Source organism: Mustela nigripes, chromosome 3 (genome assembly GCF_022355385.1).
Source record: "Mustela nigripes isolate SB6536 chromosome 3, MUSNIG.SB6536, whole genome shotgun sequence".
Taxonomy (NCBI): domain Eukaryota; kingdom Metazoa; phylum Chordata; class Mammalia; order Carnivora; family Mustelidae; genus Mustela; species Mustela nigripes.
Window position 1 is genome coordinate 177,880,899 of NC_081559.1, and position 15,050 is coordinate 177,895,948.

Here is a 15,050-nt window from a genome sequence, read left to right on the forward strand (position 1 = left end):
GCATCAGGCTCGCCACTAAGCAGGGAATCTACTTGTCTCCCTCTCCCTCCCCCTGCTCTCTCTCTCTCTTAAGTAAAGAAATGAATCTCTAAAACACACACACATACATAAAATTGCATGTTGGTATTTTAAAATTTTGGCCAGTGAAATGGAGCAGAAATACTCCAGTGGTAAATTTCCCTGCTAGATCTGGTTCTCCTCTTCTGGAACGGAATTCCTCCTCCCAGAGCACAAGGATAATGGAAGATAAACATCATTAAGTTACCCCCAAATGGTCCCTCCAGATCTTGGCTTTAGTTTATTTGCAATTTGACATCAGGAACCCAACTGGGCATTTGGGGCTTTTAGCATAACTTCCTATTTATCTGCATATCTAGGAAACAAGTTATCAACTTTAAGATGAAACTTTAATCCATTGAGTTATTTTTCTCCACAGAGAGTTTGGTTTCCTCAGTAACACCATGGGTCTAATTCCACAGGTAGTTGTCCCTCTCCAGACACACACTCACACATGAACCTCCTTTATTTTCACTACCAGTGGACAAAAGATATTTTAGTCAGTACCCTGGAAGAGCTAAAAGCAAAACTATGTAAATGATGGCTATGTATAAACTATGGATAGGATTATATTATCTGAAGGCCCCTTTTCGGGGGGAGTGGTGTGGAGAGAAGCAGCAGATTGTAGGTTGGTTGAATTTCATTTTGTTTTCAAAAAATCTGCTTTAGTGTGTCATTATAGAATCAGCAGAAAAGGAAAGCAGCATACAGAAGAGATAGCAACTCTCAAGAAGCAATCCTCCCTGAAATTTACATGTCAGTAGAGTAGGTCATGTCTATACCCCAGGGCCTCATTCATACTAGGCGCTCAATAAACATGTTAATAAATACAAATAAATATTTGTATTTTGTTGAAAATGCATGACTAAACTTGCCTTGCAGTGTAAGTACACACCTGTCAAAGACAGTTTTCAGAATCTTGGTTCTAAAGCTATGAAATCTGAAGCTAAAATGTGTATCCCATTCTTCTTAAATTTCTACTTAAATTGGGGCTCAATTTTAGGTGCACCTTTTTTAAAAAATATTTTATTTATTTATTCGAGAGAGAACCCAAGCGGGTGCTGGGTGGGCAGAGGAAAGGGAGGAAGCAGACTTCTCACCGAGCAGGGACCCTGATGTGGGATGGGCTCCATCCCAGGACCCCGGATCAGGACCTGAGCTGAAGGCAGACGTTTAACTGACTGAGCCACCCAGGCATTTCTTAGTTGCGTCTTTTAATGGAAAGCAAGTAAGGAATCATGGTAGCAAAATGATTAGCCCAAATTGTGTCCCAATCATGTGCAAGCTTTGCAGACACTTTCTCTCTGGTCTCCCAGCTACTCTGGGAGGCAGTTGCTATTAGAATCTTCACAAAGCCAATGGGCATTTAGAAGAGAGGGGCTTGCCCACAGGGACTCCAGCAAACTGAGAATACTATGCTTCAAAGCTCTGCACTCTGCGAGCTCATAAACCACAGTCCTCAAAGGGACCCCAGTGGGCAAGTTCACGTTCTTTGATAATGAAGAAAAATAAATAGCATGAGGCAATCTTGTGCTGAGATAAATCCCAGAGAATGACTGGAAAATACCAAATGCCCAAGCCCATGCTTAAGACACCAACCCTTCAGTCCTGAAGTTCTCAGGCCTCTCTTGCTGACAGCTCCCACTTTGCCTGCGGGGAAGAGGTCCCCCAGCACAGGCTGGTGCTTGAGGACCGGGAGTCTGGTTTCACATCCCAGCTCTGCCACTTCCTAGCTCTCATCCTCCTAGTCAGCGACGTCACCTCTCTCTGGGCCTTGATTTCTACTCTGCAAAATGGGACAGTAACACTTGGCCCACAAGGTTATTAGAAGGATTAAAGAAGACTGCATGTTTAGCTGAAATAGTGATATGACCAAGACGTCATCACTGTAGCGAACATTTATACAACTCTATGTGCTAAACACTAATTCATGTGACATGCAGATAATCTCTCATTAATCTTTCCAAAAATCCTTACTTTGTAGATGAGAAAACCAAGGCATGGAGATTATAAGTAGCTCATCCAAGGTCATGGAGGGACCACCTGGCAGAGTTAGGATTTGAACCCAGACATCCCACCACCAATGTCCATACTGTTCACCACCCCCTCTACTGACCCTCACCAAAAGAAATCACATATCTGCAAGTGTTTGTATGGTATGAAATATTTAATTATTGGTGCTTATTATTTCATTGGCCCCAAGAAAATTTTCCTTTTCCCCTAAAATGGCTTTCCCATTACATTTACTGATTTGTGAAGGACCTTTCAAAATAGACAAAGCCTTTCTTGCCTAAGCTCTAATATAAAAGTACTAAATCAAGAGGTACCCTAGTGACTTGTGTCCTGTCGCTGGCCGGGGCCGGCCTGTCTCAAGTAAGCAGAGAACTGGGGAGGACACGGAGGACAGAAAGGGCATGGAGAGAAGCAGCAGAAACACTGATCATTTGTTTATTTTACAACGTTGCCTGGAGCTGACCTTGGAATAGTTCCCTTTTGTGTTGACTCAGGAACGCAGTTCGGGAAAAACTTAATTTTCCAAAGCTTTGCACTTGTGCCAATGGTTTCTTATTCCCAAGGCTAAAACCTCTAAAAGATTTTCTTCCCCCCAAAATGCAGCATGTCTCCAACAAAACTGTGGACTTTTCAGAAGCTACATGGGCACCACCTAAAACACCTTAGTCTATAAATAAAAGTTCTCGTCAGTAGCATATATAACCTGAACGTGTACAACATAAGGGACCAGATTGTTCCTGTTCATATCTTGTAGAACAGCCACGATTTCCCGAGGGCGTCATCATTCTCCTGTGTTCTGTCAATCACTTTCATAAAGGTGAAGAGTCCCCTTCAACTGGGCTCCTAGGGGCATCCAGGGTCTGCGTGTGGTTCTGCCAACCCTGTCCTAGACTCCCCAGCTTCAGCGAGAGAGCAAGCCTGCACCTCTTGTTGAAACAGTCCTCTCCTGTAAAAGCTTATGGTTATATGCATGTCTCAAATTAAATGTATTTTCCACATAAAGAAAACAAGAGCAAATATTTACATAATGCTACCATGTGCCAGGACGCACTCTAAGGGATGTGCATAGATTCACTTTCACAATAACTCAAAGCTTCCGATTTTTCAGATGAAAAAAATGAGGCTTAGACTTTACATGACTTATTCAAGGCCACCTAGCTAAGAAGTAGCAAAATTAGGATTTTTACGCAAGTAGTCCAGCTTCAGAGAAAAAGCCCTTACATACTCTACTATATTACCATTCTGACAACTTAGTATTTTAAGACTCAACTTACATTTTGCATTATTGTTAAATTTGGGCCGAATTCTTCCTAGAGTTCCGGGCACTAACGTAATGTCATCCACATTAGTCAGATAATTGCTCAAGAACTCCGTTCTGTCGCATGTGACATCTTCCATTCCTAAGGGAGAAAAAGAAGTGTTTTCAGGCCATGGTAAACTTAAAATCCTAACACAGACACTAAAAATATCATCCAGGCATCTCCTTAGTTCATTTGTCACAACTTAATGTGAGGACCCCTCTTGATTTTAAATTTTTTAATGCTTCTTTATATCACTTTTCACCAGGTTTTGATTTAGTCACATCATCTCGCAGTGCTAGAAGACTGAAAATGCATCATCTCAACGATCATCTTAAGTCATTCAGCAAAAACAGCAAGACAAAGGAAGTAACTATGATCTTTCTTTTAAGCTACTTACATAGCCATTACAAAAAAGATCTACTCTAAAAAACAAAACAAAACGAAACAAAACACAAAGAATCCTAGATTTCCTCAAACTCTTCCCACTGGGGGTGGTGTAAATGACCAGAATATATAGTCCTGTGTCTCTTTTATAAAATGTAATTTTTCAATTCTCTTTCTCTCCAATATATCTCTTGACTTGAGTACATAATCACCAGTCCTCACTCTGTCTCCACTGGTGACCTTGGATGTTACTGACAAAACAATACTGGCAAGAAGAGATGAGAAAAAAAAAAAATGTCAGCCCCAATGACCACCCAAACTGAAAAACAAAATATTGCTGAAAACAAGTTGTAAACAATATAATCAGTCAAAACTAAAGGCTAGTGACTAGAACACAAAAGGGTCTAGGGAATTTTTTTAACCAAAAAGTATTCCTCCTTCATACAAGATTTGTTTCCTGCCCCCTTACAAAAAAATGTCTTGATCAATGTTAAAAATAAATAAATAAAAAACAACACAAACTCAAATCTCAGAATAACAGGCTAGGGAGGCTGGTCATTTTGAGATTTCTGAGATGACATGGAACTGTGAAGATTTAATATCCTTCTTGGCACAATCCAATAGATAGATATTCTTTAAGAGCAGGGAAATAAGGGATTCTGTAAAGGACACCTTAAGGTTTTGAAATAAAGAAATATAACCCAGAGTGGCACAGACCTAATAAAATCCTAATTATTCCCTCTTGAGAGTCCCAGATCAAGACACCCCCACCTCTTTCTTCAATACAAATTGGAATGAAAAAAGACAAAACCATATTCCAACATAGCATAAAGGGTATAGAACTTGTCCTTTAACATTTAAACTCCCAGAAAGAAAAAGTAAAAAAATGAACAGCTACTGTTTTAGTACACTGTTAATTCAGGAAAAGGATGTCTACAAATCCATATTAGTGGAAGACTGGAAAGATCTTCCACTGGTTATATGTCTAGGAAGTCACTTCTGCTGCCCCAGGGTGAACCATCCCTCTTGCTCTCAAAGACCATATGTGAAGGGCTTCTCAAGCATCATCCCCTCTCATCCTTCCAACTCTGTGTAGAAAGTGTTAAGTGTTCTCTTTCTGCATAGGAGAAGGCCACATCTCACGGCTCTTGAGTGGCACAGTACAATTTGAACTCCATTGAAATCCACTCTTACTCCAAATCCCAGGTCCAAAACACTAAACCACACTACCTTTCAAGAAAGGGATGCTATGGCTTTCCAAAGCCAACGCGATCTACTCAACTCAGAAGCCTGCTCCTGGTAAGACAAGGTTTTAATCTAAGACCTTTAAATGCTCTAGTATATGATTGGGACCCATCCACATCTTAGATATCAAGCTTCAGCCTGTGAGCAAAGGCTCTTGACATGTCTGGGCAACTTAAATTGAATCAGCTGTGTTCCATGTTCCAGATTCTCTGTCTTATCTGTAGCTCTACACCAAGTCAAATTCATGGAGCATGATTTCACAGAGGGTTGCATTTAGCCCCTGCCAAAGATCAAGTCAGTCCCACAACTTTTTAAAAATTTCTCCTAAATGTTCTAGAATATTCTGGGAAGAAAATTACATACCCAAAACAGACCTTTGACTAGGGAGACTTGTCTGCCTTTCTTAATATCAAAGAGTCTGCCAATTTTATCCCCCAAATGCTCTCCTAGAAGGAAACATGAGACCACATTCCAGGGTCACTCTTTCAAACTGAGAATTCTAGAATGCAGGAGGTACTCTCTAGAACTCAAGATGCACAGCTAGGAGATACAAATGCTCTCTGAGGACTCCCTTCCAGCTCTCTAATATCTAATGTTTAGGATGTTCAAAAAAGTGGTCATGAATTTTTCTCCTTTATACAGTGCTTTAGAAAAAATCTGCTTCTTCCTCTCTTTAACAGTTTCTGTAACTGAAGTAGGGCCCTCTGGTTTGGGTTTCAAATTCCCTCAGTGAATACAGGGTTATCATTTGATTTAAACACCTCTTTTTTGCTAAGGACCCTTGTCTCTTCTTCCTTATATTTAGATTTTTTTTTTTTTTTTTTTTTGCCACATAAACGGATAGGATCCTTTGGGGGAGGTGACTAACAGAGATGCGGTAGTAGGACTCGATATGTCACATTCATGGAGGAAGTGATTAACACCACAAGCAAATCTTTAGTAAGACACACACTTTAGTAAGAGACAGAATTTTGTAGAAAGACTTCCTTTCCTGCAAAGAAAAGGAAGACACAGGAAGTCCCTGGTTTTGATCAAAATGGTTGGATCATCTCATACCTTGAGTCATGGCCTGATTTCTTTCCCTACCCTGAAGAAAGGGGGAAGGTGGTGAAGAAAGCAATCTGGGATTCTGAGGGCAAGAGTTCCTCCCCCAAACACCATCAGAAACATGATCTATGTGGGTGCCCTATCAGCAAAGAGAAAACAAAGCTTTACCATGGTCTCCAACAAAGATGACATTGACACAGCGATGCAGCTTCAGCTGTTTCAGTCCATCCATTAATTGCCCCACTGTTTTGTCAATTTCCCTCAGAGGATTTGTCATCTGGAAAAAGGAGCAAATTAGTCCCTGCAGGTATTTTTTTATCCTTCCAGTTTCTCATAGTTCTTCTATCCCTAGAACATTCTGGAAAGAAAACTTTGGGCCCAGAGGCAGAGCTTTGCCTGCCACTCTTAATGGAAGCCTGTTCTGAGCACTTTTATTTGTATTATTTCAGGAACATAAAACCTCTCCTCATCCAATCCCTTTCAAAATTCTGTGATACAAAAATATCAGAAATATGAAGGATAATTCTTTTCTTTATCAGAGATAAAATGACCTTTCTAAAATGTAAAAATGTTATTTAAATCCAAGAATTTTGAGAGTGAGAAGAAAGTCAGATGGATAGTTAAAGCCTCTTGTTCATTAGGTTAAATCACATCAGATTTTGAACCACGGCAGAAGATGGAGGCTAAGTGAATCAAAAGCAGTTCTGAGGTAAAATGGTACCCTTCCACTGGATGCTAAAACAGAACCTTATTACTACAACAGAATCCATCTAATATTTCAAAGAATTGAACTGCCAATGTCTGAGAGCAATTGATTCTTGATAGAAGAACCTCTTCCAAGAAATAAGCTGCTATTTCTCAATTTAGTCCCTTTCAAGCTGATTTTGAGTTAAAAAAAAAAAAGAAGATTCTATAAAAGTCCTAACTTCACAAGAAGGGAACCACTGAGCTTGTTCTAGATTTCTTATTCAGCCTGAGGAAACACAAGAACTCAGTTCCCTGAGGAACATTTCCAAAGCCGAAGAAACATAATCGGTCTCTCATATTCTTGCTTCCAGTGGAAGCATCTAAGAGAATGAATGCTCCCGCACAATAAAGGCTTCCCCTCTCATGGCATCTCTGTGCAATGGAAAGGTTTCCAGGAAACACCTCATCAGACAAACACTTGACAGTACTCTGGATGAATGTTACAACTTAGCTTCAGCCAAACACATACACACAGGAAGACTGGTCAGAACAGCGGGGACTACGTATCATTTTCTTAAATTTCAGACATACAATATTATCTTCCATTAGCATCTTCTCAGATGACCCAAGACCTTTCTTCATATCATGTCCTCAGTAAAAATTAGGTGTAAACTTGTTTTTCTTCATGACAGGGGTCAGTGTTTCAAACTCTGTCCCAAAGAGTAAGCCACAAGTTCAAGTCTCAGGATGATACGTGCAAGGAGCATCTGAAGCATTAATATGTGTGGGACTAACTGGTATTTGCTTCTGAGAAAAGCAAGCTCTCCTCTAAGACCTTCACCTCGACAAAAAAAATGTGCCATATATATCAGTCCTTGGCGATGACTCAGCTGAAATCCAGGACCTCCTTCCAGTGATTAGCTCAGATAGTCATAAGCAAGACAGTGCCTTGGAGATATCGGAAGGTTTCAAGAGAAGTGACAACCTATAGCCTGTTCTGAATGTACTGAAAAGAGCAAATATCACTCATGTATCTATGAGAAAATACACACAATGCCAACTTTCCATTGTTTTCTCTTTCCTTCTGTCTCAGCCGTTCTCTTATCTACAAACTAGGACCTTTTCTGAAAGGTACAGGCCATTAATCTAAGCCAATTTTCTGTTGAGTTCTAATTTACATTGTCTTTGAAGACTCCCCTCACTGCTTTTCTGGATTGTTCTCAAGAACCAAGGCTACAAAGCATCGTAACAGATTCCATGAATAAGTGCAAGCAAATCCAATAGCCTTCCTAACAGTCATTCAAGCCTAAATGTTAATACCAGTTTTAGGGCAACTAATTCTAGAAGGTTCTTTTTTCCTATCTTGCTGAAAGCTCAGGAGGTCATCACATTAATGTTAACCTCTGAAGTATCAGATTCTTCTGGACTCCAAGCCAAGGATGACACAACCTGAGTTTTTCTGAAACTTATTCAGCTGATTTTCAAACCAAGGCGCTGAAGGAAACCTTTGACTCAGACCTGCCCGCCACAAAGCTTTGGAACAATAGATAAACTTACTTTGTCCTGACGAGTTTCCGCAGCATAATGATCCATCCTATGTAATTTTCTTCTTCTTTTCTTTGGAGGAGCAACTGGTCTTTCCTGTCTCCTCTTAGGGATAACCTTCCTCTTAGGTCTCTTAGCCGGAGTAAGAGGTGAGCCATAACTACTCTCCTGTACTGGCGGATAGAGATGTCTGGACTCAGAAGTCGTCTGTCCCTCTGGGTCAGATAATAAAGCTCACACTTTGCCATCTGGGGTCAGCAGAGCCTTAATTAGAAAAACTAAGGCTCCTTAAGTGAGAAAAAGTGGGTATGAGGAGTGATTCCAGGAACTCTATAGAGAGAAGCCTCCTCAATCTACCTTGACACAGCCGTCAGTCTCTTCACGAGAGCAAGACAGTCTAAGAGAATCTACCTATGTGGGTGACATACTGTTCAGCATTCCATAACTCCTGCCTTGGAGAGAGACTGGTCCTTCATTATCCAAACTCTCCATTTTTAAAGTACTAGAAGAAAACCAAATAGAACACTAGCCATTTGGTCATTTCAAGGTGACAGCGGGATACATATAGGTGACTCCCGTTCAGAATCCGATGGATATCTGTTCACACCACCGATATATATCAAAACAAGGGTCACCTGCACTGGTGAGGATTAGGAAAAAATATTTTTAAACCAAGGGTGGAGTGACACATAAATAATAAGCAATCCTCCTTGGTCATGAATGTGTACTTACACAAATCGAGACTTTCAGCAGGAGAGAGAACTTCTCACTAATAATTTAGGTTTTCAGCACAGGGGAACTTTAACCCCAAGATAACCATAAATAAGACTGTCTTTTAACAAATTATCTTATAAAATTAGGTAACATATAAAAAGTCATCAAGATCTCTTCATCTTGGTCTTAATATGAAGAACGAATCAACGGGCTGATACTCTTCCTATCAGAAATCCCCTTGTTGCGGGAAGTGAGGACAGTACTTGGCGTCCTATTTTGAAAATCTAGAGAGCAGTGAAGGTGACACAGAAGCTGAATAAGGAAGATAACTTTTTGGGATTTCCAAATGCTGGAGAAAAACAAGCCCCTGATTTGTTGATGGTGCAAAGGTGAATTAAAGCAGCAAGCCCTAGGGTCTCCCTAATTGAGCCTCTCTCTTGCTGGGACTGCTCCAAGAACCATTCAGTTGCAGGAAGGGGCAGGAGGAACAATGTTAGTGTATCCAAGGAGGAGGCCATCCGCCATGCCAGGTCACTGATTCTAGAGCAAGCGACTGCAAAGGCTTTTCTATCTCATCCTCTCTCTCCCGCAGAGCGATGGAAAGACCCAGCCCCACAGACTCCGTTTGTTTTTTGTTTTTTGTGTTTTTTTTTTTTTTAAATGCATCTAGTATTCAGGCAGTTCTCCATGAGAAGAGAAGCAAAAGAAAAAGAGGGTTTCCCAGTTCATGGTCACCGAACCCATTTCAGCTAGCACTCGTCCGCCCATCAGACACTCGGCCATTCGCAAGACAAGAGACCTCAACATTCCGAAGACTCCGCAAGCGGGCCCGTGTGGTTGCAGCGGGTTAGAGGAGCAGTGGGAGAAACAGAATTTAGTCAAAATGAGTTTTCATCCAAGGATTACATCTCAGGTAGTTTCTTCTTCAAATGTTAGAGGTAGACGAAAGCTGTCTTCACTGACCAGCCATACTTTAGTCTGACTTAGAAGATTTAGCCTGAGGTTATTAGGAGAATGGAAGGTAGAGGGGCAAATTTCCCTGCTTTTCAGAAGGATACTTTGCCATCTGAAGGTAGAAACTAGCCAGCCAAAGCTCTGCCTCTAGGCCTGGAACAGCAGCCGAACAAGGAGTCATAGAGAAAGCGGAGAAGGTCAAGGAGAAAAAGATTGAGCCAATAATCAAAAGCAAGCATGTTTCTGAACATTCACCATTACACTACGAAACCAGGAGCAATAAATACACCATTTCTTGTGACTATTAGCCCACCGTTTGGTCATCTCATTTAATAGCCTTTGAGAATCGTCCTGAAAAAAGTATACTTAGATAGTAAGCAAATAAAGCACAGATTTTTAACTGCATCATAGCATGTAATATTCTGCCAGACTGAATTTCTTCAGTTCAACTTCAGGTATAAGGTATTTTCTCCTTAGATGTAAATGATGACATGTCACTGATTTTATAAATAATATTTTGGCTCATAAAGTCTTTATTCATATACCACATGTATATAATTGACAGAAACCAATTAGTCGACTACAGAAGAGAAGTTTTGCTGGCTTGTTTTGGTTTCATGTTTTTAAAGTGTAAACAGTTTTGCTTTTCACTCATTAAAAATAAGATTCCTAGAACCAAACGAAAAAGAGTTGAAATCTGAAAATATTCCTTGCCTTACCAGAAGAAAGTGGCCAGGTTTCCAGGTTAGCCAGAACTGAAGATACATTCCAAAATATCTAATTAAGAGTGTTTTACCCAGTGGATATATGAGAATATTCCAGCTTACAAGAGGTATTAATATTAGAAAGAACATAGCATGAATATTTCCAAGTCTTAATTTGAAACTTCTAGAGGGGGAAAAAAAATCTTTGTATATTTCTGAGTAGCCTGAGCACAGTGCCATCATTAACAACAAATTCAAGCAGCCTCTACTGTGTTCTATTATGACTGCTCAGCACTTAAAAAAAATAAGCTTTTCGCTTTATTTCTTGATTAAAACACACACACGCACATACAATTTCAAGTATGTTAATTACAATGGAACTACATGTATGAGAAATCCAGGGATGTTTGCGGGTTACGAATGCTTATTGCTGAGCTGTATAACTTTCAAAGAACTGAGGACTGTGAGAGTTCCACCTGTTCATAACGTAAAAAGCCAACTTTTGACCTAAAGAATATGTTCTGTCTGAATCAAACATGGCTGTTTACCTGACCGCTCTGCTCATCTCCTGGAGGTTTAAAGGGTTCCATGGGAAGAACCCAGGAGCTCTAAGATTCTGCCTCTAAGTCCACTTAAAGGCCAGGTGACCTGAGTCACCCCATATCTCTTTAGGTACCAACCTCCTGCTTTTAAGAGAGTGGTTATACCAACCTCTGGCTTGCCTAAGCCATAGCATCTTCTAAGGGACATTATTATCCAAGCAAAGTTCAACTTTTAAATAAGGCACATGGAACTGCTTAGGATTTTTTTTTAACATTTTAATAAAATGTGGTTCCTTTGGTTCACTTTAGATTAATCTCAAAGAAAGTTATCCTAAAGATAAAACAGCCATGCTTGCACTGGCAAGAGTAAGATTTGCGTTTCATACAGATGTTTATCTCATTTTATCATTTGTGTTTCATAATCATGTGACACTCGTTAAACATCAAAGGGAGAGGAAAAAGAGCATCAGACTTATAGAGCTGCAATGATTTAAGGCAAACCAAGAATGCTTTCACATAGCCATTACTTTGCAGTGTTTGAAAAAAATCACCACAGCATTGATGCTCAAACATTCAAAAATACTTGGGTATTTCTGGTGTATACAGTATTTATTGCCTTTAGCTACATATGCTGCATTTTGCTCAAAAATATTTAAACCAAGACATACTTCTCTATGTTTCTTACTCAATCTTATGCTGAACACAATGAACTTAATTATCATCAATGGTGCTATTCTAGGCTATTAGAGAATGGGAGGCAGTTTCCATCAGCAGAGTTTTTGAAATGATTTCTCCTCCCCAATCAAGCTCAAGCATTGATGTAGACCTCACCACTCTAGTTAGAATGAGAGATGGAAACCATTTTAGATGTGCAAATCCCATCCTGTCTTAAAATGATCTATACTGCAACACCAGGAAGATTTCCATCTCCAGATGACGGAGGGACATCATACATTACAGCCCTCCTCTTCTTCCCAACTCTGAATTTGAAATTCGACTGGTTAGCGTCTAACAAACAGATGGCTTTCAACTGAGATTCCTGACTGTTTGAGAAAAGGGCATTACATTGCTCTGCTAAATAGATTCGTCAGTAGCGCATTTCCCTTAATTAATGATCACTTTCATTTGGGGGAGTAATGGATATGTTCACAGTTTTGATTGTGGTGATGGCTTCACAGGTGTCTATGTCCCTGTGTCAAAATTTATCAAACAAAAAAGTGTCCAGTGCTAGAACAGATGCCAGGTTGATTGTACCTGCTAAGGCTATTAGGGCTACTTAGCTGACCTACCTTCTCTGAAATGCATAATCCTTTCAAGGGAACTGAAATTCAGCTGGAGTGTTTTGTACTGCAGGTTTCAACCTCAGATGCCTTTCCATTCCTAAGCCAGGGATGGCAAATGCCAACCTTTCCTGATCCCCTGCCTTCTGATGCCTTCAGGGATGGCACATACCCCTCGTATGAACACCAACTTTGGGCTAGGTTTGAATAGCAAATCAATCGGAACAGAAATTCCTGCTTAAGAAGTAGGTGTGTTTAAGATTTTTTTAAATGTTTTTTAATCTTGTAGTTTGAGAAGTAGGTGTGTTTAAGATTTTTCTTTTTAATGTTTTCAATCTTGTAGTTCTTTGACTATATATAAACCTGCAGATGCAAATACCCAAGAGACTTTATACAAATCCAGAAATCCAGTCAATAGCCCGGGGGCCCAGGTTCTCCTCAGGAAGATGATAAGCTACTAACCTCAGGGCCAAAAGGGCCATATTTGTGTCCGGAGAAATCAGGTTGTTCGGAATAGAAGGCATAGACCGAAGGCCTGCGGGGAAATTGGAAGGTTCAGAATCTCCCCCAAACCACAGATAGCAAAGAATATCAAGTATCCCTCCACACTGAGAAAAACTCCTCTCAAATCTAGTTAAGTAATCTCCCAACCACTATTAATCTTAACACGGAAAAGATCTCTTTTGTTTCTTGGGGGGTGGGGACAGGAGGGGATTCTACTCTTTCCACATCTACCACCCCCTCCACTACCCCCACTGTGCTAACTGCCTGGTACCACCTTCAGGGAGCAAATGTCACCAAGGATTATCTGAACGCATACTCAGGTCTTTGATCCTCAAGATAATAGAGCCCAGTGGAAAGTCACATGGACCACAGGGCCAGCGGCCTGAACGAACATCTCCATTAGAGGGAGAACTCAGTCTTACTGCTTCCCCAGTCCTTGGGAGGCTGCTGCTGGCTCATTTATCAAAGCCAGGAACCCCCCAGAGCTCTGCTGTAGTGTCCGGGATGAACAGTTGTACTAGCCCCTATAATTAAGGGGTCCCCTATGGTCTATGTCACCATATCTTTCTTAGGGAACTAAGGCTCAAGGCTGAGAACCACAAAACTTAGGAATCCCACACCTCGACCGTGCCCATCTAGTCCTGATCCTGTTCTGACCAAGGAGGGAAATGTGCTAGAAAGAAGAAAGAGGGCAAGTCAGGGGGACAGCAATAAATACCTTTCGTCGTCTGGCAGGGTGAGCCACTGCAGAATGGTTAATATTCTCCGCTCATGAGGGATGACCCTGGTGTGGGGTGGGGGAGATCATAACAAGCAAACATGAGGTGAGGTCACAGTTCTACACCCTCCAGCCTGCTTAGTCCTTGCTCTGGTAGCCAGGCCAAGGGCTCTCTATCTACCACCACCTGTTTGCACTTCCTTGTTGCAAAAGGCCTTTTTCGAATTCGTGTTTAAACTTCCAATCCATCTGCAACATACTGTATGGCTCAACCTCTGTCGCATTAGAGAGACCAGAAACTCTGGTTCACAGTCAAATGTGGAACCTGCCCCATTGATCAGAGACTCTGCTATAAGTGGAAAGGACCCCAGGCTCAGAAACCTCACCATTGAGTGAATAAAGCCATCAGCTGTGGCCGCAGAGGGACCAGAACATTTATCCCCAGTCAGCATCTTGCTGGGGCTGTGACCACACTTGACCTCTATGCCACTTTGACCTCTCCGGGCCTTAGTTTACTTATTGATAAAAGAAAGATGACTGTGAAGATATAATAAGACAAGACAGAGGCACCTGGATGGCTCAGTCAGTTAAGTGCCCGTCTTCAGCTCAGGTCATGATCTCAGGGTCCTGGGATGGAGCCCGCATGGGGCTTTCTGCTCAGCAGGGAGCCTGCTTCTCCCTCTTCCTCTGCTCCTCCACACCTCATGCACACATACACACCCTCTCTCTCAAATAAGTAAATAAAGTCTTTTAAAAAATGAGACAACCCAGGCAAAAGGGCACATGCAGTGCCTACCACATAGTATGTTCCAAAAAATTTTTAATTTTTATTAATGATCATGAGTTATCATTCTAACTCTAAAGACCTATATGACTTTCGAAATGTTAATCTGAAACTCCACTCTTCCTCTATAAAATAAGGGGTTAGGAAAGGTAGTCTTGAGATTCTCTTCTAGCTCTATAAAAATCTATCAAGAACAGGCCCATATAATTATGAGACTGACAAAAAGGGTATAATCTTCATCCACAATGACTTTTGTGTTTAAGTCTCATTCCTCTGTTGAAATATAATTACCCGAGATCTGGCACCAGCTTTAAGGGCTCTCTGCTAACATGACAGCACCGGAGCTGGGGCTGGGTTTCGTTAAGACGTTCATGCGCAGAGCAATGTTTTTATTTATGGGGGAGACTGGTTTGCTGTTTCCTAACAAGGAGCACCACGGGCTTTTCTGCTCCCCCATCTGAGACCGGGAGTTAGAACTTGTTTATGGCAAACTCAAACTAAAGCCCAAGTTTAACCGTGGTTACTAAAAATGGCTGCGGCCAAGAATGAACCCTAGCATAAATTACGTTCC

General features: G+C 41.0%; 1 protein-coding gene across 5 annotated transcripts in view; it reads right to left on the reverse strand.

Annotated features, from left to right (window-relative positions):
- Positions 1-15,050, reverse strand: part of ENPP2 (ectonucleotide pyrophosphatase/phosphodiesterase 2) — a 106,885-nt gene that overhangs the window by 30,746 nt on the left and 61,089 nt on the right. For all 5 annotated transcript variants that reach the window (XM_059395084.1, XM_059395082.1, XM_059395083.1 and 2 more), the window contains exons 10-13: positions 13,696-13,761; positions 12,936-13,008; positions 6,216-6,324; positions 3,345-3,470 (exon numbers count right to left, since the gene is read on the reverse strand). In XM_059395084.1, coding sequence (XP_059251067.1) covers positions 3,345-3,470; positions 6,216-6,324; positions 12,936-13,008; positions 13,696-13,761 — 374 coding nt within the window. The remainder of the gene's footprint in view (positions 1-3,344; positions 3,471-6,215; positions 6,325-12,935; positions 13,009-13,695; positions 13,762-15,050) is intronic.